This window comes from Trichoderma virens (assembly GCF_000170995.1).
Source record: "Trichoderma virens Gv29-8 chromosome Unknown TRIVIscaffold_90, whole genome shotgun sequence".
Classification (NCBI taxonomy): domain Eukaryota; kingdom Fungi; phylum Ascomycota; class Sordariomycetes; order Hypocreales; family Hypocreaceae; genus Trichoderma; species Trichoderma virens.
Window position 1 is genome coordinate 78,379 of NW_014013659.1, and position 25,263 is coordinate 103,641.

Sequence of the window (25,263 nt, forward strand, 5' to 3'; positions counted from 1 at the left end):
TGCAGCTGAGCAGCGAGTCGTGTGAAGACGGGTGCTAACACTGATGTTAGTATGGCGCTGTTTGAAGCATTGCATTGGTGCTTGTAGCTGTACACGCACTCTCATGGGATGCGCCAGCAAACAGAGGCCGCAATTTGCCATGCGGGGAGGAGAGAGAGCCGCAGTCGTCGTTCTCTCCGTCTCTCCAATGAGTATCGTACTCGTAGCACTGCTGCTGCTCCGTGTTGCTCACCGCATTCCTCATTGCATGATGCCGGCACGGAGCCTGCTATCCGGCAGCTCGCATCAGCCGTGGCCCGTGATGCTGTGCCGGAGCCAAGGGGGGCGCTTCCTATTAGGCCGCTCTTCACTCCGTCTCTCCATCGTCCTCTGAACAAGCAGAGGATGGGATGCCTGTGGACTGTACACGTACAAGGACAAGCATTGACGGCTCGGCCAAGGCGCTTGGCACAAAATCCCCGTGCTGCATTTGCGTTGTTGCGGATAAACAGAGGCTTCGTCACTGTGCTGAAACGGCCGGGCCTACGCAAAGAGGCCGCTAGCACAGGCACCAGTGCTAGTGCACGATCGTCGCAGAAGCAGCAGAAAAAAGCCAGGGTCTGTCCAAGCCTCCCAATGGAGTCGACGGGCTGGTGCAAAATGATGCCAATCCTGTCGATTGGGTAGGACGAGAGGCGACTAAGGCGGTCGGGGTGGCGCGAGGACACAAGCAGATGCATTTCGCTTGTGCCACTTCATTTAATAGGGTACGAGTGCTAATGTGCCAGTGAATAATAAAAATGGGACGTGGAAGCGCCAACAAACCCACCGCCTGGCAAAAGGATGCCGGCGCCCATGCATCAAGTTCGTTGGGCGAGCATGTTGTAATATTAGCATACGGTGACAGGTGTAGTTGCAGTATGGTGTAGTTAAATATCTATATTAGTTGGTTACGTGTACGGGTACTTGACGTGGAAACAACTGTTGGATTTTATTGTGTTTTATTTTCTTGTGTGAATGTCGTAATTTATTAGACTAGATTGCACACGCAATACAATACAAGCACTCGTAGAACATTCGGCCAAGCTCCAGCCAAGAGGACGGATTGGTGGATATACGCGTTTGTGCGGTGCTCGTGCCTGGAGCTAGTGGCACAGGTGCCTGGAGCTAGACCTGTTCGAGACACCTGCTTTCTCCTGAGCTGGGCTTCGCTTCGGGTACGGACGACGCCGGTTTCTCAGCTGCTGGCCCAGCTTGCCCAGGTACTGTCAAGAGGCTTCGATGCGCCAAACAGCCCGAATCAGCCATAAATCGATACGAGGCAAAACACGGCTTAGGCTTTGGGCGCAAGTGTTGCATACTGCTTCCTAGTACGGGTACTAACTAACAGAATGCCTCTTACCTGTAAATGTACTAGGTGGCGTATAAGAACTGTATTCCATCGACGTCAAAAGCTGTCGAGTCTTTAGTGCAATGCGCGTCAGATACGGCACAGTAGCATCCCTATTATTTTCCGACTGCAGAATCGAGCTGCGACGGATGGCATTCTGCGAAGCACGCCGCGGCTGTCAGCCATTATGTAATTCGCGCAGAGCACCAGCCACGCGCCATCTCACGTGTATGCCGCCAAGTAAGTCGCAGCAGTTCTGGACCAGAGGAATGCGAGAATGGCGCTCGTTTTCCGCACATGCGGAACGTCTTGGCTCGAGCTCAGGGGACACGTTCGTTCTTTTCTTGTTCCTTTGTGTTTTTTTAGCTTTGTCTGAGACGGGGGGTTGCTGTTCTTTGTCTGGAGCCAACTAAAACCCCGAGACAGGGCATGCCAGGTTTTGCTAATAATAACAACGGGCCGTGTTGGCAGAGGAAATATGGAGCGCGGGTATGTGACACAGACAGCAAGCAGCACACCACTGCCCGCACAACCACAGAAGGCATACTGTACGTCATATAGATTCTGCCATGGTAGGTTTTGATAAATTAATGGCTGCGTTATCTGATATATGCCGTAGGATGAGTGCAGTATTGCTGAACTTACCCCATGCGAGATACAGATGCCACTGCTAAACGCCTATTGTATGCCGGCATTGGCGCTTATCGGAGAATGCGATCGCACTTCTTGCTTCTGGAAAATAATAAAGTCCATATGGGAAATGCTTCTACTACAGCGTTAGGTTATGATACCCTATAGGTCGATGTTATTCGGGATAATCACTTGGGTACATTCTGTACGCGCTCCCAAGGAATATCCCACCTATTTTCTCGAGAGGATCGGTCTGCTGTTCCTGAAACCGGTAGTTGTGCCATCGTCCCTATCAAACAGGATACGACAGGCCAGGGTCTGCCGTGGAGAGATCCATCACCAGAAATGGAGGGCATTTTTCATTCATCTTCTTGGCAGCAATAGGGTAGTACTTTGGCCCAACAAGGGCTAAATAGCCTGTGAGATGACGTCGCTCAAGTGGCTGAGCCAAGATCCATTTGGCTACTTGTGCCGAGTCTATCTGCCCTGTGGCTGGGCAACGTGGCAGACTGACTTGCACACGTGCTGATGTGGGATGCAGAGAGGAATTCTTGACACAAAATCCTTGAGAAATACTGATGCATGGAGGAGGTTTGGGATGAGCAATATCATACCTAATAGATAGGTACAGGCTATAAAGGCGAGATAGGAAGATAAGGTCGGTAAAAAGAGAGTTCACTCATATCTGACCAGTTGCGCTCACCATCTGACGCCTCGGCTTTGGAGGCTCAGTGGAGAGCTCTTCTCGTAGCGGTGCCAGTGGCTGATGCTCGGCCGCTTGAGTTAGTGGCCGGTGCTCAACACCGCCACGACGCGACCCAGTTTTGTAGGGACGATTGTACAGTACAGAAGGCCTGGACAGCACGGAGAGCGTAGGTATTGCCAAAACCTACGCCTTCGTATCTGCACCAGGGCGACAAGACACGGCCGTCGGTTTACTTGTACGAGGCATGAAGTACAGCGAGATAAGTGTACTGGCAGTCTAGAAGCGCCAAGGAGGAGGTAACTAATGGTGCATCCGGCTAACCCATATGAGATGACGGCAATACACCTGCAGCGATTGGCATTAACTTGCTTCCTCTTCCCATGTACGCCATCGAAATTGAACATGCGGCTCCGTCTCGAGTGCGTTGAACTGGAATTGGAATTAAGCCGGATACACAGCTACTTACTCCTCACAGCTCATGCAGAGCAACAGAGGACGTGACTTGTTGATTGGTCGACCAACCAATTCATCCTCGAGCAGGGGCATCGCTCTCCAGCCACGGATATAAACATAGGGGGAGCCTCCCACCTGAAGAAACGGGCGCTGGCGTGGCACTGCCGCCGACGCCGTGCATGCAGATAATGCAGAGTTATTCTTCTCAAGCTTTCTTCAGCAGATATGACTGGACATGACTGTGGCGGCATGCAGGCTGGCCTCGGCCAAGTCATGGCTGACAAAATCAGCTTGCACGCTCTGGGCTTACCAGCCACTGGCCCATCCGCCTGTCAGCATTTTGCCACCGGCGGGCTGAGACTAAGACGGGACTAATATGAAGCTGTAGTAGCTCGTCTCTCGTGTGGAAGGGAAGGGGTGCAAACAAACGTGGGATGTGTCAGCGCGATGGCTGTTTGTCAGTTCATGAGTTCACTACTCCGTGTACTGTACCTGGTAGACAATTCAGGCTGAGTTCCCGCTCTGTTGCAATTTCCGACGTGACTAAGATCTTGGGTACTTGGTAGCAGCAGCGTTACGAGGCCTCGGCAGAGAGAAGACTGGAGTCGGCTCCGTGATCAAGAAGGAATATGCACAGTGCGCAGTTGAGAGCAATGCCGTCACGGGCACTATCTCAAGTTTCGGCTTCTGATAGCCGGTGACAGAGAGGCTGAGGATTGTTCCGAGGAGGGCGGGAGAACGGAGGTACAGTATTATGGCGAGAATCTATCCATGTGGTGCCTTAACCCGCTACTTGGCTGCATTCGTACAGTCGCTGTCACTACGGCAGCTGCGGATCGCGGTGGACGCTAGTTTGGCCGTGATTATTTCCTTGTTGACATGCCACCGAAAACACGAGAATACAGGCACTTGACAAGTAATAGCCGGAGGGCGGAGCAGGCGAGGGCTGTACTCGCATGTACACATTTGTGCTCCGTGCGCGAGATGTAGTTGGTACTGTACACTGTTCTATGCTGATCCACTCTCCGTCAACGGCAGTCCATGATGCCATCTATGGGGCTTTTGGAAGACGAGAAACAAGAGAGAACCGTACGGAGTACGCCGCAAGGTAGGTACCGCCCTGTGCTTCCATTCCTGTGTGGATTTTGCCCACTCACCCTCTTACTGTAAGATGCTCGCCACAAGAAGCCGTCTATAATAAATAGTATTGCATTTCAAATCCGTTCTCCATCGCCTCCCACGTTAATAATAACTAGCCCATGTCTAATACCTGCTGCAATAGAGCGAACCTACCTGTGTTAATAATTCCCCCCCGTGCATTTCGCTCTGGTTGGAGGCATGTCATCCGGCAGGTGCCGCGGTGCAGGCTGGCGACGCGGCGCCCAATGACAAGAGTGTGGCGCAGGCAGCCCACTGTCCGCCTTTTATTGTCCACCGCCCTTGGCTGCACAACAGAGGCACAAGCACAAGCACCCAGCACGCGTGCTGCGCTAAGGCTAGACCTCAACCACCATCTTCTTCCTCCCATCCCCAGCCTGTCATCCAGCCCCAATTCACATCTCCATCTCCATCCATCACCATCATCACCGCCTTCTGCCATCGCCATCGCCTGCCAATTCCGGGACCACGCCGAGCACCCGCCTGCTCCATGCCATCCGCCTGTGTTGCCGTTGAATACTCAGCGTTTCTGTGCGGCAAGGCTGCCGGAGCAATCCCAGGAGCAAAAATTACCCTAGCTCTCGCCACAATCTCCAGCCACACCTCGAGCAGCCTCGAAATGGTGTCGCTGGTTTAGCTGCCTCGACTTTGCGACTGCATGCCCTCCGTCTCTCTGGACTCGCCGTCGCCTGCATTCTCCTGGCCATTGCATCTTCATATGGCCTCTCCCGCCGCTGCCATTGCAACCGAAACCCCACTCTCGTCTGGCCCAACTCCAACCCCTCCCCCGGCTCTCCCTTTGGACGACGTCGCGAGACTGGCCAAACGCCGTCGCGAATCTGATTCCGAGTCGTCGCGTGCCTCCCATCGGCTCAGTTCCCAATCGCCCCCGTCGAAATCCGCCAGGCTGCTGCTGGCAACTGGCCAATCCCTGCCTGCCTTGACCGGCGCCGCGGCTCTGGAAGACGAGCGACGGCGTAGAGAAGAAGAAGAAGCGGACGAGGAGGCCGAGCACGACCAGACAGCCGGTCTACGCGCAAACAGCGAGAACCCTACTCAGCGAGCCCTCCTCTCCCTCTTGTCTGCAGGAACTCAAGCCATGAGCCGCCCATCAGACGCGCCTCAGCTGGCCCCTACGGCCACCATGGAGCCCTCCTCCAAGCTTGCCACGGCTGCCTTGTCCATATCACAGAGCAGCGGCGATCGCATCGATGAACGGAGCGAAATGACTCCACAGAGCCCAACGAGCATTGCCGGTGCGCAAGTGACCGAGAGCCCTACAGCCATGGATGTCGACGTTAAAGGCGAATCGCTCGTCTCTCAACAGGTTGCCGTGCAGGAAGAGCGGCAACAGCCCGGATCCTTGTCGTATCCTGGCTCCTTGCAAACCAGTGGTAGCATGCCGGAATCGCCAGTCCGTGGCATGAGCTTTCCGATGCCCACCCAAAGTCAGGGCTCTCCGCCACCGTCAGCAAACAAGAAGCACAAGTGCCCATACTGCAACACCGAATTTACTCGGCACCATAACCTCAAAAGCCATCTCCTGACGCATAGTCAAGAAAAGCCCTATGTATGTACCGACTGCCAAATGCGCTTCCGCCGTCTCCATGACTTGAAACGCCATGGCAAGCTTCACACGGGCGAGAAAAACCATGTGTGCCCTAAGTGCGACCGCAAGTTTGCTCGAGGTGATGCCCTTGCTCGCCACAGCAAGGGACTGGGCGGGTGTGCAGGCAGACGATCGAGCATGGGCAGCTTTGCCGGCGAAGATGAGCTGGATGGCGGCATGGACGGAGATGAAGCTGTCATGTCGGGCATTGCCTACGAGAACCCTGAGGAAGAAGAGCTGAGGCGACAGAGCTTGCCCAGTATGACTGCCCAGCACATACCGGGTGGTCAACCGGACCAGTACGGCGGCCATTCTCGGACGTACCCTCCGGCTGGAGCGAGAACTACAGCTGCCGCCGGTCTGTATGCCCCCGGCGGCGGCCAGAATCAAGCTGTTGGCACCGGCAGCTCGAGCGTGTCAACTAGCATTGGGGGCAGCCATACCCCTAATACCAGCATCTCTTCCGTGGCGGTTGGCGGCGGGAATGCAGGCCTCTATTCACAGACCGGTGTGCCGGAAGCCGGGAAGCCACTGAGTCCTGGCGGTGTCCAAGGCCACGACGGCACTGGTGTCGTACGGCAACGATCGCCTAGCCTGTCTCAGCAACTACAGCAGCAGCAGATGGGAAGGCGACAGTCGGAGATGCAGTCTCCTCACGGTGGACAAAACAGGCCTAAGTTGCCTGGATTGACTCACCCGGGATACGTTTCGACGGGCTCTCCAGGATTCTCCCACGGCCGACCGCCAACGGCGACCGCTTCTAGCGGTGATAGTGGCAACATGTTTGCGCAGAGCGATCCAAGCGTGTGGGCCTACATCCAAACGCTGGAAGAGAGGGTCAAGTCGCTGTCAGACAAGGTTGTTTTGCTTGACCACGAGATGTCTGTCCTTAAAAAGCAGCTCGAAAGTCGTGAAGGGGTTCCTGCTGGATGAGAAGTCCTAGAATGACCCGCCTCATTACAAAGCGCCATGGTGTTTTAGGAGGACCTAAGTGGATCTACATTAGAATGCGTTTTGCTTTCTTTTTCTCTGGTGCGTCTTGTTGGTCTCTTTTCGGATCGGGGCCAGAGTCGTATCAAGGGGGGAAATGGCGTTCAGGTTTGGGAATCTGGGGCGGATGGTTGAAACCTTCACGCTAAAAGATGGCGACCGGATATTACGATTATTCCTTGTTCTCATCACGTTGTAGTATACAGAATTGTGCGATTACCTCTAGCTATGGCATTCTCGGAAAGGTTATGTCTTTTGTTTTCAGCTTAGGAGTAGAGTATTGCAGGAATGGAGCAACGCTTGTTCTCATGTAGCCCCCAATTTCAGAGCCGAGTAATATCACAGTCGATATGATATTTCAAAAGGAATATTGAAGGGCCTTGAGGGCCTATACTGCTTCAAAGCTGCCATAAATACTCCATACATTAGGTCTCTCGTAGTATCCATCGTTATGGCCAGTAAAACAAGCCGTAGCCGGGGTATGGGCTAATTGATTGGGTGAGCACATGCATTGATGTCAAATACGTTGGTTCTCCGTGGCGCAATCTCACATGCGCACTGTAGGTGCACTGTAGCCGTTGCACGGTCACGTCACTGTCCAGGGGCAGCACAGCCTGAAGCTTGGCGCATCGATGAGGTAATGGGCTCTGGAATGCCGGTATAAGGTGCCTCGTGGCGCGCCGAGGCTTGCGCTATTCACATCTGAAGCTCGTTAAGCTGACAGGAGGAGATTGGCAAGAAGAGATAACGAAAGAAGAAAAGAGACACGAAAGAGTACAAGAGAAGAAAAAGGAAAGACAGGAAAGGGAGAAAGAGGTCCCAGCAGAGCAGAGCGACCAACCGTCTTCGCCCGCACTTCGCCTTTCGCACCACCGTTCCATCAACAAAGGCGATTTGCGCGAAACCCTCGGGTCAAGCGGCAGAGTCAAGACGAGCCACAAACCCTGCCGACGAAGCGAGTCCGATCGAGTATCAATGCTGCTTGAAGCTTGAAACTCAAGTAGACGCCAGAGTTCATCGACAAGCATAGCCTACACACTGCGCAAGGCCCATCGCGAGCCGGCCTTACAATGAAGGCAGCTAGGAAAATGGTGCGCAGCGACGAGAACGGCTCTGCGAAGCCTCCTGTCACCATCTTGACCAACGGCGACCATGCCAACATCGAAAAAGCCGAAGCATCGTCGTATCCTGCTCTGCCAGACGATGGAAACCCCCAGAGCTACGAGTTTGGCGCCTGGAGGGCGGGAGGCATTCGCTTTGCTCCGCTGCGCATGCCCTTCCCTCGCCGACTGCAAACCGCCGCTGTGTTTTACCACTGCATGACCATCGTTGTCTTGATCTCCATGTTCTGGTTCACTTGCGCCAATCCTTTGACCTGGCCCATCTTGGTGCCGTATCTGGTGCATCTGACCCTCTCCAACGCGGCCACAAACGGGAAGCTCAGCTATCGATCAGAGTACCTCCGGTCCATGCCCCTGTGGAAGTTCTTTGCGGCGTATTTCCCTATGAGGCTGCACAAAACGCACAATCTTCCGGCGGACAGGAGGTACATCTTTGGCTATCATCCGCATGGCATCATCTCGCACGGCGCCTGGAGCGCCTTTGGCACAAGTGCCCTAGGCTTCGATGAAAAGTTCCCTGGCATCACCAATACTCTGTTGACGCTCGAGTCCAACTTTCGACTTCCTTTTTATCGCGACTACATTTTAGCAATGGGAATGGCCTCAGTGTCCAAGGAATCCATACGGAATATCTTGATGCAGGGTGGTCCCAAGAATGATGGAAAAGGCCGCGCCGTTACCATCGTCATTGGCGGAGCCCGGGAATCCTTGCAAGCTCAGCCAGGCACGTTACAGCTTATCCTCCAGGGGCGGAAAGGCTTTGTAAAGATGGCTCTGCGTACGGGAGCTGATCTGGTCCCTGTCATCGCCTTTGGAGAAAACGACTTATACGACCAGCTTAGTCCGAAGACACACCCGATGGTTCACAAGTTCCAAATGTTTGTCCTCAAGGTGTTCAAGTTCACGCTTCCTGCTCTTCACGGTCGAGGAATCCTCAATTACGATGTTGGTCTCATGCCCTACCGTCGACCTGTCAATATCGTTGTAGGGAAGCCCATCCGAATCAACTCGGAGCCTTGTGAACAACCGCTCCAAGAGGATGTGGATCGTTATCACGAGTTGTACGTCGAGGAGATTCAAAAGATATGGGATACTTACAAAGACCAATTTGCCAAAGGTCGGACATCCGACCTTGTTATTTCCTCTTAATTTGGCTTTTCTCACTGATATCTCGGCTTTTGGTTGCTCTTTTTCTTTGCTCCCCCCACCTTTCAGTGTGTGGTTTTAATAAGTTTGGGATAAGGATAATGGCTTACTGGACTTGGATGCGTAAAACAGAATGAAAACAGCAGTCTATGGGCTGTCGTTAGCGATGAAGTTGTCGATGGCATGTTGAAATACTGGGGGCGTCATGAATTATGAATCAATACATTGCAAGGCAGGCCTTTGGTTAAGATCTTGGGACCATAGCAGCGTTCCTTCTTTTCCCCTCTTTTTCTGTTCTTCTCTTCTCTCTTTTGTGTTCTTCAGGCAGTTTTATCACTCCTCTGTTATCAAATAGCTCTTGCAGTAGCTTTCAATTTATCTTCGTCCTCTTGATTGTTATAGGAATCGCCCAATTAATGTGTTGCGATTGATGTAAGTGGCGGGCTGTTTAAGAGTCACCTGACTTCGCGTCCAAGTTCTGACGCGGTTCTTCCCTGCGCCGCGAAGACGTTCACAAGACCATTTCCATTCTCTCAAAAGCAATTCCGCCTCTTTGATGATTTTTTGCCCTTGATTTTGCATATCATCACCAGTACCGACTCATCCGAGCACCAAATACCCAGTTACGCGTTCAGGATGCCTCGTCCCGCCAGAGGTAGTCAGAAGGCTATCATCAAGCGTGAAGACGACGACATCGACTCCAAGGATATAAAGCCAGCAACGCCAGCAATTGCGGCGAAACGAAAGGCAGATTCGGCACCGGATTCTGATAGCAAGGCCCAAGCTTCAAAGGCCGTGAAAAAGCGCAAGAGCCAAGCCAAAGGAGGCGAAGACGAAATGCCCTTGGTAGAGAGAACCGCTGTATCTTCGCTGAGCAAGGCCATGTATATTGGCGCTCATATTAGCGCTGCGGGAGGTATTTTACCAATCTTTACCTGTATGAAAATGTAGTAGTAAGAAATCCTTCATACTGAACCATTTGTTTCCCATAGGTGTCCAGAACTCTGTATCGAATGCTCTTCATATTGGGGCCAACTCCTTCGCCCTGTTTCTCAAATCTCAGCGCAAATGGAACAATCCTCCCATGACGGCAGATGCGAAAAACGGCTTCATTAGCCAGTGCAAGGAGCACCACTACCACGCAAACGAGCATGTGCTCCCTCACGGATCATACCTGGTCAACCTTGCGCAGGCAGACGTGGACAAAGCTCGTCAGGCATACGACAGCTTCGTGGACGACCTTGGCCGATGTGAGCAGCTCGGAATCAAGCTGTACAATTTCCACCCTGGGTCCACCGGAGGAGACACAAAGGCCGCTGCCATCAAGCGTATCGCTACTCAGCTGAACAAGGCACACAAGGCCACCAAGACGGTGATCACGGTTCTGGAAAACATGGCGGGCGCTGGCAACGTCGTGGGGTCTACATGGGAGGACCTCAGAGACATCATTGCTCTCGTAGAGGACAAAACTCGAGTCGGAGTGTGCATCGACACTTGTCATGCCTTCGCCGCCGGTTATGATCTGCGAACCCCCGAGACTTTCAAAAAGACGGTCGATTCTTTCAACGAAATCGTCGGCGCAAAGTATCTCAAGGCTTTTCATTGTGAGTCGTCTGCCTTCTTCTTCTGCCCACTTACTCGCAGTAACTAATCATGACATCACTTGCAGTAAATGACAGCAAAGCCCCCTTTAACTCCAACAGAGATCTCCATGCAAACATTGGAACTGGCTTCTTGGGTCTTCGGGCCTTCCATAGCCTGATGAACCACCAAGAGTTCCAGGATAAGCCCATGGTCCTGGAAACGCCCATCGATAGGAAGGGTGCCGACGGCAAATCGGTGGAAGACAAGCAGGTTTGGGCCGATGAAATTAAGCTGCTGGAGAGCCTCATCGATATGGACCCCGAGACTGAAGAATTTCGGCAACTGGAGAAGGAATTGCAAGCCAAGGGCGCCGACGAAAGAAAGAAGATTCAAGATCAAGTCGACAAGAAGTCAAAGACTCCAGCGAAGGGGAGGGGTGCTAAGAAGGTGAAGAAGGAGGAGACAAGTGATGAGAGTGACTAGAACAAAAAAGCAAACAGAACAAACAAGATAACACCTCTGGGTATATGCAGAGGGCGCTTTAGTGAAAGTGGTTGGAAAACTTCGACACGACCTCTTCTATGTGTATTATATAATGTTTGAGCTAAGCCTTCGAATGTACCAGGCTCTTGCTTCTTCATCTTGCGAATGAATATTATGTTCATCTAATAGAGAAACGCTTCCTTGAGCCATATACAACAAAAAAGGCCAGGAGAAAAGCGATTACCAACTAAAATAATTTTTCTACATACATAACAATGCGGGCATAAGGTATACATACTTCGTGAAAAAGGCTTAAACAAAGAGCAAAAAGGGGAATTAAAGAAAAAGAAAGAAGAAAAAAAAAGAAAAAAGAAAAAAGAAATATATGGACAAACTCAAGGTCAATTTACTTGCGACTCTTCAAGGCAAACGCCTCCACCCTACCCATCGCAGCCTTGAGTCCCGTCCCCCTTTCACAGTTGGCCATGAGCCACGCCTCCATTCGCTCGCGGATGTTCCTCATCGACCTGAGCACAGGCATCTTGCCGCCATCCTCATGCGCGAGGAACGACGCCGGGTTTAGCAGCACCTCGAAGCAATCCGACCAAATGTCCGTCTGCCAGTAGCGCTTCAAGTTCTCGCGAATCTTGTACTTTCGGCCACCACGGCCGAGACCCCCCTGATCAGCCCGTATCGTCTCAATGTACTTTCCGAAAAGCAGGCAGTGGACGATGCCCGCGAGTCCGTAATAGTCAATCTGCCACGTCCAAGGCCGCCCCTCTCGCATTTCGGGGCAATCTTGTGCCGTCGTCTTCCAGTCCGCGATAAATTCCACGTCTGGGATAAATGCCTTCATGTCGATGCCGCGCCCAAAGTCAATCAGAACGATGCCCCGCGAATCCCAGCCGCCGCGTCCATCAGCATACCATTGGCTAGAGAGGGCCTGGTCGGAGGAGACAAATGACGGCTTGGAGTCGAGTCGGAGAAGACAGTTGTCGGGTTTCAGATCACCATGGAGGACATTTTTCGAGTGAAGAGCTTCGACGGTGCGGAACAGTTCAATCGTAAAGAACATGGCAAGCTGCTCATCCATGGCACCTGACGGTTCTGCTCTAAAGAAGTTGATTACGTCGAGTAACGTGCCGTGAGGATGAAATGGCAGGAAGAGGAAAGCTTCGTCTTGGTAGAGGTGCATTTCGTGTGCAAACGATAATGATGCCGTAGCTCGATGCTGAGGTCCCAAGCGTAAGTGAGCAGTACGCATAATGTAAAACTCCCACGCCGTCGGAGGAGATTCCATTTTCAGGGCTTCTATTGCCGCTCGCCGGCTCACGGCAAATGCCCCCCTACCCATCCTGGCTCCATCTCCATAGCCATCATCCTGTTGATCCGGTTCCGAGTTTTCCACCAGGTAAACAGGGGCAAAAGCGCCAGCGCCAAGTTCCCTCCTCACAGTGTATCTAGCCTCGCAGTCGATGAATCGGATGACCGCCGGGGGGCTACCCGGTCCAACTTTATCTGGATTCGCTCTGCCTAGCCTGACGGCTTTGGCGTATCTTCGGATCTCTGCACCACGTTCATATCTCTGGTTGTGATGATCGTAGAAACCGGGATACATTGCCAGCGGAGGCTGTATATTTGTCAAGATATTTCGCCGAATGTTGTCGTCGACGGGGCTGCATTGTGCTTCTTTAACGATGGGGTCCTTGACAGGTACACCTCTATTGGGGGCACTCTTACTTAGTGCTCTAGAAGCCTTGGACCCTAGAGGTGTTCGACCTTGGATAGACGGTCTCTCTCCTGGGAAATATTCTCTCAGAGAACTGCTCTCTGATTCTGAGTCTGACGCCTCCTCGACGGACATGGCTCTACCATCAAGCTTGCTAGGAGTCTTGAATTGGTATGCTCGATCCATAGTGACATCCAATGATGGTTCGGTTCTCTCGGTGATGGGCGTCATGAAAGGTAGTCGATTATTGGCCATCTCTGCCGCATCCCTATACGGGCGTGTTGGTGGCTCATAATCTTCGGGAGGGACGGGAATGAAGATGGTCCGAGTTCTAGGCAGTTCTGGTTCTTCATCCTCAAAGTCGTCGTCTAGGTTGTGTGATGCCTCGTCTATATCGAAGAAAAATTAGATTCTCAAATTTGTCTTCACCATCTCCTCCATCCACTGAAACTACTTAAAACCCAATACTTCATCGACTTCCTGCTTACCTTGGTGTATCGGTCTCGTAGTGGCGGTGCTCTCAGCGTCGCTTACATAGTCGGCGTCAGTCATTTCTTCGTCCTCGTCATCATCCCCATCGTCGGAGTCGTCGGAGTCTTCATCATCGTCTTCATCATCGTCGACTTCCAGAGGTGTAGGTTTAAGTGGTGCGTTGAAAATGTCGTAAATATCATCTGTGGCTGCTCTTGTGTGAAGGGTCATCGTGGGCTCCGCTGCCTTCTTTTTCTTGATCTTTGGTCCTGAGGGAGAGTCGAACTTCGTTTTAACTGGCAAAGTGTTAGGAGCTTATGAAGAGAACATTTTGGTGGTTGAACATCTCGAAACTCACTGATCTGCGTCTCATTGACCTCCATTGTCTTCTTTTTTCTGCCTGCGCGAGGTTCTCGCGGTTTTTCCTGTGCCATGCCATTCTCGTCAATGATCATTGGGTCATCGTAAATAGCCAGCTTATCAGTTGTATCCTGTGTCAAATCCTCCACCTCATGTAGAGACACCATGGGATCTAGACGGTTATTATTGTTCGCATAGTCAGTATCCCACAGGCGGTTGAGCCAGCCACGATGCTCGGCAATGATTTCCTCGAAGCTTAGTTCTGTTCCAGGCTCCTCTGGGGTAGGGTAAACGGCCGCGAGGTCAACGAAGATGCGCTCTCTCTTTCCCGTCTGCGGATGAGTCGTTACTTGGTGCTGGGACGGGACAACAATGATATTTTGTATTTGAGCAAGAGACTGAATTACATAACATCACAAACAGCAATACATTAGTCCTATTCTCATCAACAGCTGAGCATATCACCATCAGGGGTTGTTACATACCGGATCCCTGAATACGGCCAGCTTAGTCCCCCCAGACCCGGGTTTCTTGCCGCCTGCCTTGAGCGTCTCTCCAGCCCATGGCTTTGGTTCCATCGCATTTTCCTTTTTGCGATCCGTCAGAGATCCAATGCTATCCCAGCCCTTGGAAGAAGCGCCTCTTGATGACAGGGCGGGTTGTTGAGCATCCGCATCGGAGAAGATGGCCATTTTGGACTTTGCAGACCGGGATGAACTGCCCCCAATACCGCTTGTTTGCCTTGGAGCCTGAGGGTCTGCTGGCTGTGATGAGGCGCTGAAGGGGTCTGTCTTACTGGCCAGCGCGGGGCGGACAGTCGGCAAGGCTGGCGAAGATGGTCCTTCTAATGCGCCTGGCTGCTGAGCGACCCTCGCCTCAAACTCCTTGAACTTGCGCAACAGCCTCTGAGCAGGCCGGGCCTCTCGCTCAATCCCGAGCTTGTATACCTCCTCTGCTTGTGCCCACCGGCCTGCTCCTTCTAACCACGCCGCGTACTCCTCGTAAAACAATGCGAGGCTTTCGCCAATTCCTTGTCGAGAGAGGAAAAGAAACGTCTCACGTGGTGAGTCGGAAAACAGTTGGATGTAGTACATCCACAGCTTGAGGTATCTGGGGTCGTTCTTGTATTGAGACGAGGTGACAAACGCCTTGGTCGCGCGTTCTAGGATCGTGTGAAGTTGTGACTCGGCCGTCGCTTGTGCTGATGGATATGCGTCTATTGCCCAGCGCACATATCTGTCAAATACATCTAAGGGATCGTCGGATTCGGAGATGTTCTCAATTTCCGCCTCATATTCCGCGCGGATGCAGTCGTTGACATTTTTCGTGTCGGTCGGTGTCGGTGTCGAGTATTTGTGTAGAGGTGATGGGGAGAATAGACTGGCTAGTTTCCTCGCTGAGCGGCCCCCAGGTAGAGACTGGATATTCTCCTTCTGATTCTCAATCACGTCAAAGTCGGTGATGTCTTCTGAGCCCGCCATGTTGCTTTACCAGTGAATGGCGGTAACACTGTAGCTTTTCGAGACGATATAGGTTATAAATGCCCCTGTTATGGGTTAGAGCGAAATGCCTTGTGCAGGGTCAGATACAAGACATAATACCAGATGCCAGCTGGGGGATGCTTTCGACAATCGCAATATTTAATATAATTTTTTCCCTAATGTTGATAAACTTACTACGTGATCTGGTTTAACGCTTTCGTGTGTGGTGGCATGTGTTTTCGACCCCGCGTTGCTCTGGTGATTGTTTTTAGCACACTCATATGTACCCTGTACATTCAGCTAGTTCGCTGCCCCACTGCTGCCCATACTAAATATCTGTCTGGAAATGCGCCTTTCATCACAACTTTGGTATCGGGTACTCCATATTTTGGCACTAGCTCGCTCCATCCAACATCGCCCATTCAAAGTTGTAATCGGAATCTACCATCTTTTCTGCAGGGAACTCGGAATATTAATAAGCTATTCTTGTCGACTCGAAGATGAACCCTGGTAGAAACGCTATGTAAATCACCGGGGCCAGTGGATGGATTAGCTGGAGGAACATGTTTTACGGGCCTTCACAAACATGCTGCGCGTAATTATTTATCATTCAGTTCAATTCATTTTCCGCCATATGGGCGTTTCTTTATAATCATTATTTTGTTTTATTCGCCCATGGCAATCCATTCTCCGGGCGATCTGTCTTTTTATATTCATGTCCGTGGCCATAGCAAGCTCCTTGTTGCCATTTACAGGTTAACGGCGTTGCGGAACTTGGCACCGGCGTAGACGGCAAGGTCACCGAGCTCCTCCTCGATGCGGAGGATCTGGTTAAGCTTGGCCAGACGCTCAGATCGGGCGGGGGCACCAGTCTTGATCTCACCAGCACGGATACCGACGGAGATGTCAGCAATGGTAACATCCTCAGTCTCACCAGATCGGTGGGAGACCATGACACCCCAGCCGTCGGCGTAGGAGTCCTTGGCAGCCTGGATAGACTCGGTCAAAGTGCCGATCTGGTTGACCTTGAGGAGGAGGGCATTGCAGGCCTTGAGCTCGATAGCCTTCTTGATGCGGACGGGGTTGGTGACGGTCAAGTCATCACCAACAATCTGGATGTCCTGGGTCTTGTAGAAGTAGCTCCAGGCCTCCCAGTCGTCCTCAGCAAAAGGATCCTCAATGCTGACGATGGGGTACTTCTTGCAGAGATCAGAGTACATGGCGGCGAGCTCCTCGTAGGTGATCCACTTCTCAGGGTCGCTGTCGGGGTTCTTGAAGTCGAGGTCGTACTTCTTGGCGTCCTCCTTGTAGAACTCGCTGGAGGCGACGTCCATGGCAATGTTCATCTTGCCAGTGTAGCCAGCCTGCTCAATGGCGTCGGTGATAAGCTCAAGAGCCTCATCGGCGGTCTGGATATCGGGGGCAACACCACCCTCGTCACCGACGTTGCCAGCAGACTGGCCGTACTTCTTCTTGGCCAGAGACTTCAGCTTCTGGTAGACCTCAGAACCCTGGCGAAGGGCCTCGGAAAAGCTGGGAGCATCTCTGTTCTCGGTTAGATGAAGCTACCAAGGTAGAGGTAGATACGCGTTGGTAACTTACGAGGGGACAATCATGAACTCCTGGAAAGCAAGACGACCACCGGCGTGGGAACTGATTGATGTTAGAATACACGGTTGGCTGAAAGTTGCGGGAAACAGAATATACTTACCCGCCGTTGAGGACGTTCATGAAAGGAACGGGGAGAACGTAAGGCTTCTTGGTTCCGGCGAGGTCGGAAATGTGGGCATACAGGGGGACGTTCTGCTTGTGGTAAGTCTTTGCTCGTCAACCACAGCTTCTAGTGATGCGATTTACCTTCTCAGCGGCACCGGCCTTGGCGACAGCCAAGCTGACACCAAGAATGGCGTTGGCACCGAGCTTGCCCTTGTTGGGGGTACCGTCAAGGCTGTTCAGGAACTCGTCGACCTTGGACTGGTCCTTGACATCAAGGTTCTCCTTGAGCAGAGCGGGGCCAATGATGGTGTTGACGTTCTCAACGGCCTTGGTGACACCCTTGCCACCCCACTTGGCCTTGTCGCCATCTCGAAGCTCAACAGCCTCGTGCTGGCCTAGGATTCCAGTTATTTTCTGTAGCTGGACATGCAGTGAGATCGGGGAGACGAACCGGTAGAGGCACCGGAGGGGACGATGGCGCGGTGCAGACCAGTCTCGGTGACGAGGTCGACCTCCACGGTGGGGTTACCACGGGAGTCGTAGACAGAGCGAGCGTGGATCTTGGTAATGGCCATTTTCAAAGCTGCTGGGGGAGGCAATCGCTATTAGCAAGTAGTTTTTTTTGGGGGGGAAGCTTGGGAGCTAAGGTGGCCGTGACGTCGACCGTGAAGCTCTAAAAAGGTGGAGAGCTAGGCCATTTTATCGCATCTTCCCTCTGATGAAAGCGATTTCCAGTGGATGGAATCACTCGGCCAAGAGAGTAGGAAAACGACGGAAATATGCCTCAAAACGTCCGCTTGACGTCGTTCTTTCAGCAGCTCTGCTGCCAATGGAGGGGTAGCTGGGAGGGCTGAAGTGTGAAAGAGGGGCAAAGCTCGAGGGACAGATTCGGAGCTCTGCTGCTCGTAGAAAAAGAAAAAGAAATACCGTACCTGTACTTAAAAGATCGATTGGATTTCTCAAGTGTTTCTTGCGAGACTGAAAGAGTCAAGATTCGTTGGGAAAGAAGAGGAAGATGCTGGTGTTTTGTTGTAGAAGAAAATGGAGGGGTGAGAAAGGTGGGGCTGTTCATGCTGCTAAGATAAGTTACCTAACAGCTCCTGGCGGAAGGAGCTGGTGTGCTTGTGAGGTAATAATTGGGCCACTACTTACGTTAATCAGTAGACAGCGAGAAACCCGAAGTACAGGCACTAGTATTTCTCCGACCTCTCAGGAAAAAGTTTCTGGCTGACGCAGTTCCCGCTTGGCCCTTTCCGGGCACCATGTAGCCAGTCATTCCTCTCCTCTAATCTAATTTCCTTTACCATTTCCATTGCCAGCTATCAATCTTAGACATGGATGTGTCACATCATTATGATGCCGATGTCGCCTCTGCGGTATTTCGCAACCTGCTGGACCAGCACCAATGGGCCTCGTTGGAAATCCGTAGCCTCCCAGGGCTGCCGCGGCCAATGATTCGAGGCCTTCCGCCACGCCTCTTATATCTCCACCCAGACGACCAGATAGCAGCCCTTGCATATGAGAAGTCAACAGGCACAAGGGCGCAACACGACGCTGAGTTTGAATGGGTGTTGGCCGTCCATCTCGCCGAGAAATGGACGCTCTCCAACTTTGCCGCCGTCATGGACGCCCTTCCAGAGGCTCGCAATGGCGCCAAGCGGATTGTGCTGGCTGCCTTGCATAATGATTCTACCGTCGTCTATTACATTGTACAAGAGGGAATGATCAAGCCTCGTCAAAACTAGAGGTCCCCGAAGCAACAAAACAACATCGGCCTATTATTTGTTGTTGTGACAGCAGCTTCCGGAGCAGGAATATTTCTATCGGGCCGTTTGGCGTCAAGGAGTTGGCAGTCTAGTACGATACTACAGGTTATTTTTGGGCCATGATACCCCTTTACTGATAGTTGGTTAAAAAAAAGAGCTTTTCTTTCAAATTCATTTGCCACTTGTTGAGGCGCGTGAATTACTGTCTATATCCCCCTTCTTGGACCGCATCATTCAGCAGATCCATCAAGCTGGGGTGAAATGCTATTTCAAAAGCTATGCAGAAAAACAATTCCGACATATATAGACCACCAAATCCGCCAAAAGACATGAATCATGATTATCCCACCACCTGAACGCCAAGAGTACCGCAGATGCTTGTCCAACCAACTTAGAAACGCTCCTTCATTCTGGCAGCAACAGTTCTCAGATTGCCGTAAACCTTGCCTGGGGGCTTTCCGAGAATCAAGCTAACAACGGATTCACGAGCCATGTGAATGTTCTTGAAACCTCCCAGAATGTGAATCTTCGAATCGGCCAGCACAATTCTTGTTCGGCTAGCATTCTCAATGGCAAACTTCGTCTTTCCCTGGTGGCCAGCGATTCGACCGATAGCACGGCTCTGGCTATCTCCATGGACCGTCTTCACATCCTTGATTTCGAAGGTTTCGATATAAAGGTCGTCCAGTCGCAGGAGAGCAATGGCATCGTCGACATCAAATCCAAGAGTGAAAGCCTTGACAAAGTCCTCGCCCTTCTGTAGCGCACCGGAATCCGTAGTGGATTTAGAAGTCCTCAGCTCGACTGTTTTCCGCGCAATGTTCATACGGCACTGTAGTTTCAGATGCTCCACAATGGGAGGATAGATGGAAGGCCACGCCTGTTTTAATGGCGTCATCCGATGTGGTGGTATGGGTACTTTTCGTGTTTCGACTCTCATCATGGGGTCCTAAGTAGACATCAGCAAATCAGCCCATCGCAGACCCAAAGAAGCAACCTCGGCGTACAATATCTTTGGCTGGTGCGAAGCGAGGTCGTCCCTCTTCATCAATAGCCATGCTATTCTCTGCGTCCGCGGCTTCTGGTACCATGACTTCAGCATCGGCCGATGCAGCATCTGGTGCGTCTAGGAGAAACTCCTGGTCATTGTCTGTGTACGAGTAAGCCTTGATAGTCCTGCTTGAGATATATTCGCAGAATAATTCTTACCCTGAGCTGGTGATGGCACATCTGCGACAAGCGGGGTGCTTTCCGCCTTCTTGAGGGCTGTGGGTGCCGGCATGATGCGAGAGGGCAAGAGGGCCTTTATTGTGCGTTCGGATCCTTGATAAATCAGATCAAGTAGTTGATAAATGTGAGCAGAAGGTGGCCGGGTATATTTCGTTGTATAAGCCCTTCTTTTCGTCGCAAACGCTCTGAAAAAAAAAAAAAAAAGTTGCGGCGCTGGGTTCGCATCGGCAAGCCACACGCCGTTTCGACCTTGCGATCAAAAAATTTGTGGATGGGCTATCGCCGCTTATCGATTGGCTGGGCGCCACCCACAATGCAGAACGTGAGTGGCGCGTCATGCAATTACTTTTGCTTCGCCGCCTGCTTATGTCCAACTACCGAGCGTTTAGGGAAATATCTATTCCCAGCTTCATCTCAGATCCAAAGGCGTTGCTCATACCATCCTTTTTTGGCGCACCGCCTCCAGATTGCTGGTCGCCATGAACCTTAAGAATGTCTAAGGGCATCTCATCATGGCTGATTGTCCGCCGTCAGCTAGCATGCCACTTTCAAACCCCTCCAACATGGCGATCTCCACATGCTGTTACACTGTCGAATCGATCAGCAGCTCTTTCGGCATTTCACACGCAGGAAGTAAAGCTTCAGCATGCACAGACTGGCCCAGGTTCATACTTGGCACATCGGAAGGATGGCTGCCGCTCGCCAACGTCAATCGGGCTGGGCAGTCGGCTGCCTCTCCATGGTAGCCGTCGGTGCTTCACTCCTTTGAACATCTTGGAAAGGCATCGAGCATCCCTCAATGCCTCCCAAAATGCTGCGCGGTGGTTGCTTCAAAGTGATCAGTATAGCAGCAATAGTGCAGACAACAAGAAAGATGTTGAAGGGAGTGGCAAGGCCCAGCTGGATGGCCATAAATCTACCGCAGGTCTCAATCAAGGTCCGGGGACTGCATCCAAAACTAATATCGATCAACTCGGAAACGAGGCAAAAGACCACGAACAGGAGTCAATAGCGGCATCGATGTCCAAGTACCTGAATCTACCAATGATGCCTCATCGTCCTACGAAAGAAGAGCTGTTGGCGGCTGCGAATGGATTTTGGGAGAGGTTCAAGGTCAGGTTCAAATGGATTTCCATTAGAAGTATGCGGCCTTGGAATATTGATGAATGGGGTGCTTTTGTATCTTGGTTTATGCTGGGCCATATTGTCTGGATCCTGGTGGGCACCACGACTTTCTTCTCCATCCTCATCTTCTCGATCAACACTGTTTTTGCCCAGGGTATGTCGATGATTATGTTTCCATCATATTGCAGTTGCTGCCAACAAAGCTAACGCAGCTTCAGAAACGCTCGCGCAGTGGGTTGGAGATTATCTAACTCAATCGGCTGGTGTCACGGTTGTCTTCGAATCAGCCATAGTGCCCAAGTGGAAAAATGGCGTTATCGCATTTCGCAATGTGTTTATTTCAAGGAGACCTGGGCAGATCGAATCATCTGTCAGCAAAGGCTCATCTGATGCTGCTGCTGTTGCTGCTGCAGGGCGCCAGGTTCAGCATAACGGCACCGTTACCGAAGACGATGGCAACTATACACAATACGATGTAACGATTGCAAATGTTAATGTCACGCTTTCATTCCTCAACTGGTGGAATGGCAAGGGGCTTCTCAAGGATGTGGAAGTAAATGGCGTTAGAGGAATTGTCGACCGCACTTCTGTCCGTTGGCCGTTACAGCAGATTGACCCATTTTCTTACCGCCACACACACCAACCAGGCGATTTCGAGATTGAGTCTTTCAAACTGGAAGATCTACTACTTACTATTCGCCAACCCGACGGCTTCCGTCCCTTCTCCGTTAGTATATACTCTTGCGAACTCCCCCGGTTGAGAAAACAGTGGCTCTTTTATGATTTCCTATCCGCCAGCCATATGTCTGGGTCATTTGACGGCTCTCTCTTCACGATTCATCCGCGACAGGTTCACGGTACGGTCTCAAGTCGATACCAGGGAGTCATGATGGGGCTAGAAGAATCCAAGTCGTGGAAAAAATTCAATCGGCTACGCATTGATGGCTTGAAGATTGACCACTTGAACCGTGGAGTGGAAGGGCCATTTGGCTGGATATATGAAGGCAATGTTGACATCGTTGCTGATGTCATGTTTCCAGAGGATATGGACGACAGCATTACCAAAGTCGTAACAGATTTCTATGATCAGTTGGAAGGCACAGTTATTGCCAATCGTTATCGCTTTCTACCTAGAGCGCCCACTCCTGAGAAATTCTCAGAGAGCGAGCGCGCAACGAGCGAGAAGAAAGCCCAGAAGCAAGCAAACGAATCTGAGGAGGAGAGACGCCTTGTTATCATGGACTTGCGTATTCACCTCAATGACGTCAAGGCTGCCGTACCATTATTCACCACCGACTTATCCTATGTCAACCAGGCGCTTGTTCGCCCCATTGTGGCCTATATCAATGCTAAGAAGACGTATATCCCCATCTCTAGCCGCATCATCAAGCCTCTAGGCGATTTTGACGGAAGTTGGACAGTCTTTGACTGCGGGCTCTTGGATGATGCATCCGCTGAGACGTATGAGGCTTTTGCAAAGGATGTCGAGGATCAGCAAAGCCGCGTCAGGCGATTTCGAAAGGTTGGATTCTGGACTTTGTCGCTGGCCATCCATGCTCTTTTCATGGGCATGGCCGGAAATGTGGTCTAAGGGGAGAAAAAAAAGGTATGGGATTGTCACAATGGGAAAAGGCGGTTGATTCCTGTAGAATTGCTGTATATTTACAATCATGACGGGACGGGCGGTATATGACGGGATTTTAATGATGGCGTTATTATACGGGTATCACTCCGGGCATTTCTTGGCGATTGGGGGTTTTAATGGATCTTTATGAGAAATACTTGACGCTTCAGGAGAGGCTATCTATATCTGATACCCTAACCTCTTGTCTGCTGAAGCAGTGCAATACAAAACAGAACCACTCTAAAACATGTGCCAGAGTATAGATATAAGAAGAAAAACTGGCATCTTTATCCTAGCCATAACTTTTGATGGTATACCCGGAAATCCGATTGGACTGTTAGGCCCGTGCCTTGGACCAAGCGCTTCGAAAATAAAAGGGCAAACAGATTTCACAATATGCCATTCTTAACTCCCGCCATCCCTTCCTCTAAAAATGTCCATAAAATCGTCCAATTTCAATGTATACGTCGAATAGTCGTCAGCTTGCGCCCACGCCGAGATGCTGCATCGGCACCAAGACCACTGAAAATGGTGACGGTGAAAAGGCCATGCATGGTTGAGGGTGTAGTCCAGGAAATCAAGAGCTGTCGCGCTTCCATCGATAGACAGGGAGAGTAACACGCTGGGAATACCAATATTACGCTGATTCTAGCAGTCTTTTTCTTCTTTTTCCTCTTCTTTTGCCGTGTGTTGACTTGAATAAGGGCTTCACATAAAGTCGTCACTAGAAAGGAGAAAACAAAAGGTTAGCACCATCTTGCTGATACCAGCGGAGGGGAGGATAAAATGCTGCTATTCTTGTAGAGCAGAAATTAGGATTCACTCACTCTCCAAAAGCGTCATCGTCATAAGCCGCCGTATCAGTTGCGTTGGCACGGCTAGTGACAAGAGAGGTCTTTGTCTTGGCAGCCTTGGTCTTCTTCTTGTCTCCTGACTTCTCCTCTTTCAGCTTCTCGTTGCTTGCGCGGGTAAGAGTGCTGGCAATCTTCTTGATCTGGTCACTGTTCAACTCCTTGACAAGCTCCTTGGAGAACTCTTCAAGGAAGAGACCATAGTGAGCCTTCTTGGTGTTTGCAGTAATCAGGGGGGTAAGAAGAGCCCGCATCTTCTCAAACTGCAGCTTTGTTTGAGGGTTGAAAATCGGGACGTTGGCGAGGTTGATCAGGTTCGTAGGATTGTTGGGGTCGGCGACCATGGTGCCGGAAGGGTTGGCCTTTCGCCCAGCGCTGATGCCAATGCCGCCAAAAAGATCCTCGGCGTGCTTGAGGTCGGCTTCCTGCTCAGTGCGGCGAAGTCGCTCACGGCGCTCCGCTTCCGTCTCTTCTTCGCTCTCCTCATCGTCTTCGGCCGCCATACGGGCACGCTCAGCGATGTGTTCGGCGATACGCTGGGCCTTGGGCTTCTTAGCAGCAGCGGCGGCGGCGGCGGCCTTTTCCTTGGCTTCGGCAGCCTTCTTGGCCTTCTCACGCTCTACTTCGGAGTCCTCAGCGGCATCCCAAGAGTCAAGCACCTATATGCATTCGATGGTAAGTCAGAGACGGAATCGAACAGGTCAGTGGCGCAGTGCGTGATGCTGTTGTTGATACTCACGTCGCTATCATCTTCCTCGTCATCAAACTTTCGGCGAGCGGCGGTCACAGGGGCGACTTCGGAGCCAGAGTCACTGGCCTCGCTCTCTTCTTCGTCTAATTTCAAGCATTGTCAGCCAAGAACCCTCAAAATAGAGCCAAGACCCTGGTTTTGGCGCGTCGCAAACGCCTGGATTTGGCGGTATTTGTCCGCAAAATGTGCAGACTGCGCTTCAGTGACTCACCCCACTTCTTAGGAGGCATGATTGCAGATCGCTAATAAAGGGCTGAGGAGTAGATGTTGAAAGCGTTGTATCGAGATGTTGCAATAAGTAATGATTCGGCTGCGTTTGGGTGCGACCGTGGTCGGGGTGAATCGTGTGATCAATCTAAGATACGTAAACAGGATCGATCATGTACGATTAGGCTGGCTGTATATTTTTATGGCGGGGTTTGTCGAGGCGAGGGGCAAAAACTTTTGTCGGCATTAGTGCCTGGCCAGAAAAATTCAGGGCTGCCTAGCCAACTACCGCCCGCCAAAAGTTTTCCATTACATGTGGCACTCTGCTATTAGTTTGGACAAAGCCTAACACTTACGGTGTTGATATCAGTGATATATGGATACATGTAGATATAAAACCTACATAGTGGCAGATACAAGGTGAAAAGATAGGCATGTTTGCAATGTACTTGAAGCTGTATTTTATCATGTCGAAGAGGACAAGCAGCACTCTTGATTTTTTGCTGGAAGAGGGGCACATTTTGATACCTATTTCTTCCAGGACCATGTATAAGTAGCAGGTACAATGGAATATGTCCAACCGCGAGACCACAAGTGTAACCTTAACCTTGGAGTTGTACCGCTTTATTGATCCATGATACTTACACAGTATTTCTGGGCATCTGAGCAAATTTTCAAGAGTTGCAAAAGTGAGACACATCCT

The 25,263-nt window shown here is 51.3% G+C and overlaps 9 protein-coding genes across 9 annotated transcripts; 5 read left to right on the plus strand and 4 right to left on the minus strand.

Annotated features, from left to right (window-relative positions):
• Positions 1–5,593: 5,593 nt before the first annotated feature.
• TRIVIDRAFT_216960 (uncharacterized protein) lies at positions 5,594–7,281 on the plus strand (the record flags this gene model as incomplete). The annotated part of the gene is made up of 1 exon (XM_014095117.1): positions 5,594–7,281. The coding sequence occupies one exon, from the start codon at positions 5,602–5,604 to the stop codon at positions 6,856–6,858; it is 1,257 nt and encodes a 418-aa protein (XP_013950592.1).
• Positions 7,282–7,990: 709 nt separating this feature from the next.
• TRIVIDRAFT_216961 (uncharacterized protein) lies at positions 7,991–9,576 on the plus strand (the record flags this gene model as incomplete). Its single annotated transcript, XM_014095118.1, has 1 exon — positions 7,991–9,576. The coding sequence occupies one exon, from the start codon at positions 8,004–8,006 to the stop codon at positions 9,183–9,185; it is 1,182 nt and encodes a 393-aa protein (XP_013950593.1).
• Positions 9,577–9,818: 242 nt separating this feature from the next.
• On the plus strand, positions 9,819–11,324 carry TRIVIDRAFT_75513 (uncharacterized protein; the record flags this gene model as incomplete). The annotated part of the gene is made up of 3 exons (XM_014095119.1): positions 9,819–10,098; positions 10,175–10,786; positions 10,852–11,324. 3 exons carry the CDS (start codon positions 9,819–9,821, stop codon positions 11,247–11,249), a joined length of 1,290 nt encoding a protein of 429 aa, XP_013950594.1.
• A 331-nt stretch (positions 11,325–11,655) lies between these two features.
• On the minus strand, positions 11,656–15,290 carry TRIVIDRAFT_40506 (uncharacterized protein; the record flags this gene model as incomplete). The annotated part of the gene is made up of 4 exons (XM_014095120.1): positions 11,656–13,367; positions 13,440–13,745; positions 13,808–14,207; positions 14,295–15,290. 4 exons carry the CDS (start codon positions 15,288–15,290, stop codon positions 11,656–11,658), a joined length of 3,414 nt encoding a protein of 1,137 aa, XP_013950595.1.
• A 588-nt stretch (positions 15,291–15,878) lies between these two features.
• On the minus strand, positions 15,879–18,028 carry TRIVIDRAFT_75509 (uncharacterized protein; the record flags this gene model as incomplete). The annotated part of the gene is made up of 6 exons (XM_014095121.1): positions 15,879–16,835; positions 16,893–16,943; positions 17,002–17,093; positions 17,148–17,401; positions 17,458–17,592; positions 17,939–18,028. The coding sequence occupies 5 exons, from the start codon at positions 17,579–17,581 to the stop codon at positions 16,040–16,042; spliced, it is 1,317 nt and encodes a 438-aa protein (XP_013950596.1).
• Positions 18,029–18,340: 312 nt separating this feature from the next.
• TRIVIDRAFT_65836 (uncharacterized protein) lies at positions 18,341–18,751 on the plus strand (the record flags this gene model as incomplete). The annotated part of the gene is made up of 1 exon (XM_014095122.1): positions 18,341–18,751. The coding sequence occupies one exon, from the start codon at positions 18,341–18,343 to the stop codon at positions 18,749–18,751; it is 411 nt and encodes a 136-aa protein (XP_013950597.1).
• Positions 18,752–18,914: 163 nt separating this feature from the next.
• Positions 18,915–20,176, minus strand: TRIVIDRAFT_75506 (uncharacterized protein; the record flags this gene model as incomplete). Its single annotated transcript, XM_014095123.1, has 3 exons — positions 18,915–19,721; positions 19,780–19,922; positions 19,982–20,176. 3 exons carry the CDS (start codon positions 20,052–20,054, stop codon positions 19,164–19,166), a joined length of 774 nt encoding a protein of 257 aa, XP_013950598.1.
• An 873-nt stretch (positions 20,177–21,049) lies between these two features.
• TRIVIDRAFT_40903 (uncharacterized protein) lies at positions 21,050–22,718 on the plus strand (the record flags this gene model as incomplete). The annotated part of the gene is made up of 3 exons (XM_014095124.1): positions 21,050–21,281; positions 21,346–22,242; positions 22,288–22,718. 3 exons carry the CDS (start codon positions 21,050–21,052, stop codon positions 22,716–22,718), a joined length of 1,560 nt encoding a protein of 519 aa, XP_013950599.1.
• TRIVIDRAFT_216964 (uncharacterized protein) lies at positions 22,258–24,718 on the minus strand (the record flags this gene model as incomplete). The annotated part of the gene is made up of 4 exons (XM_014095125.1): positions 22,258–23,475; positions 23,579–24,261; positions 24,342–24,436; positions 24,565–24,718. 4 exons carry the CDS (start codon positions 24,581–24,583, stop codon positions 23,460–23,462), a joined length of 813 nt encoding a protein of 270 aa, XP_013950600.1.
• Between the last annotated feature and the right edge of the window lie 545 nt (positions 24,719–25,263).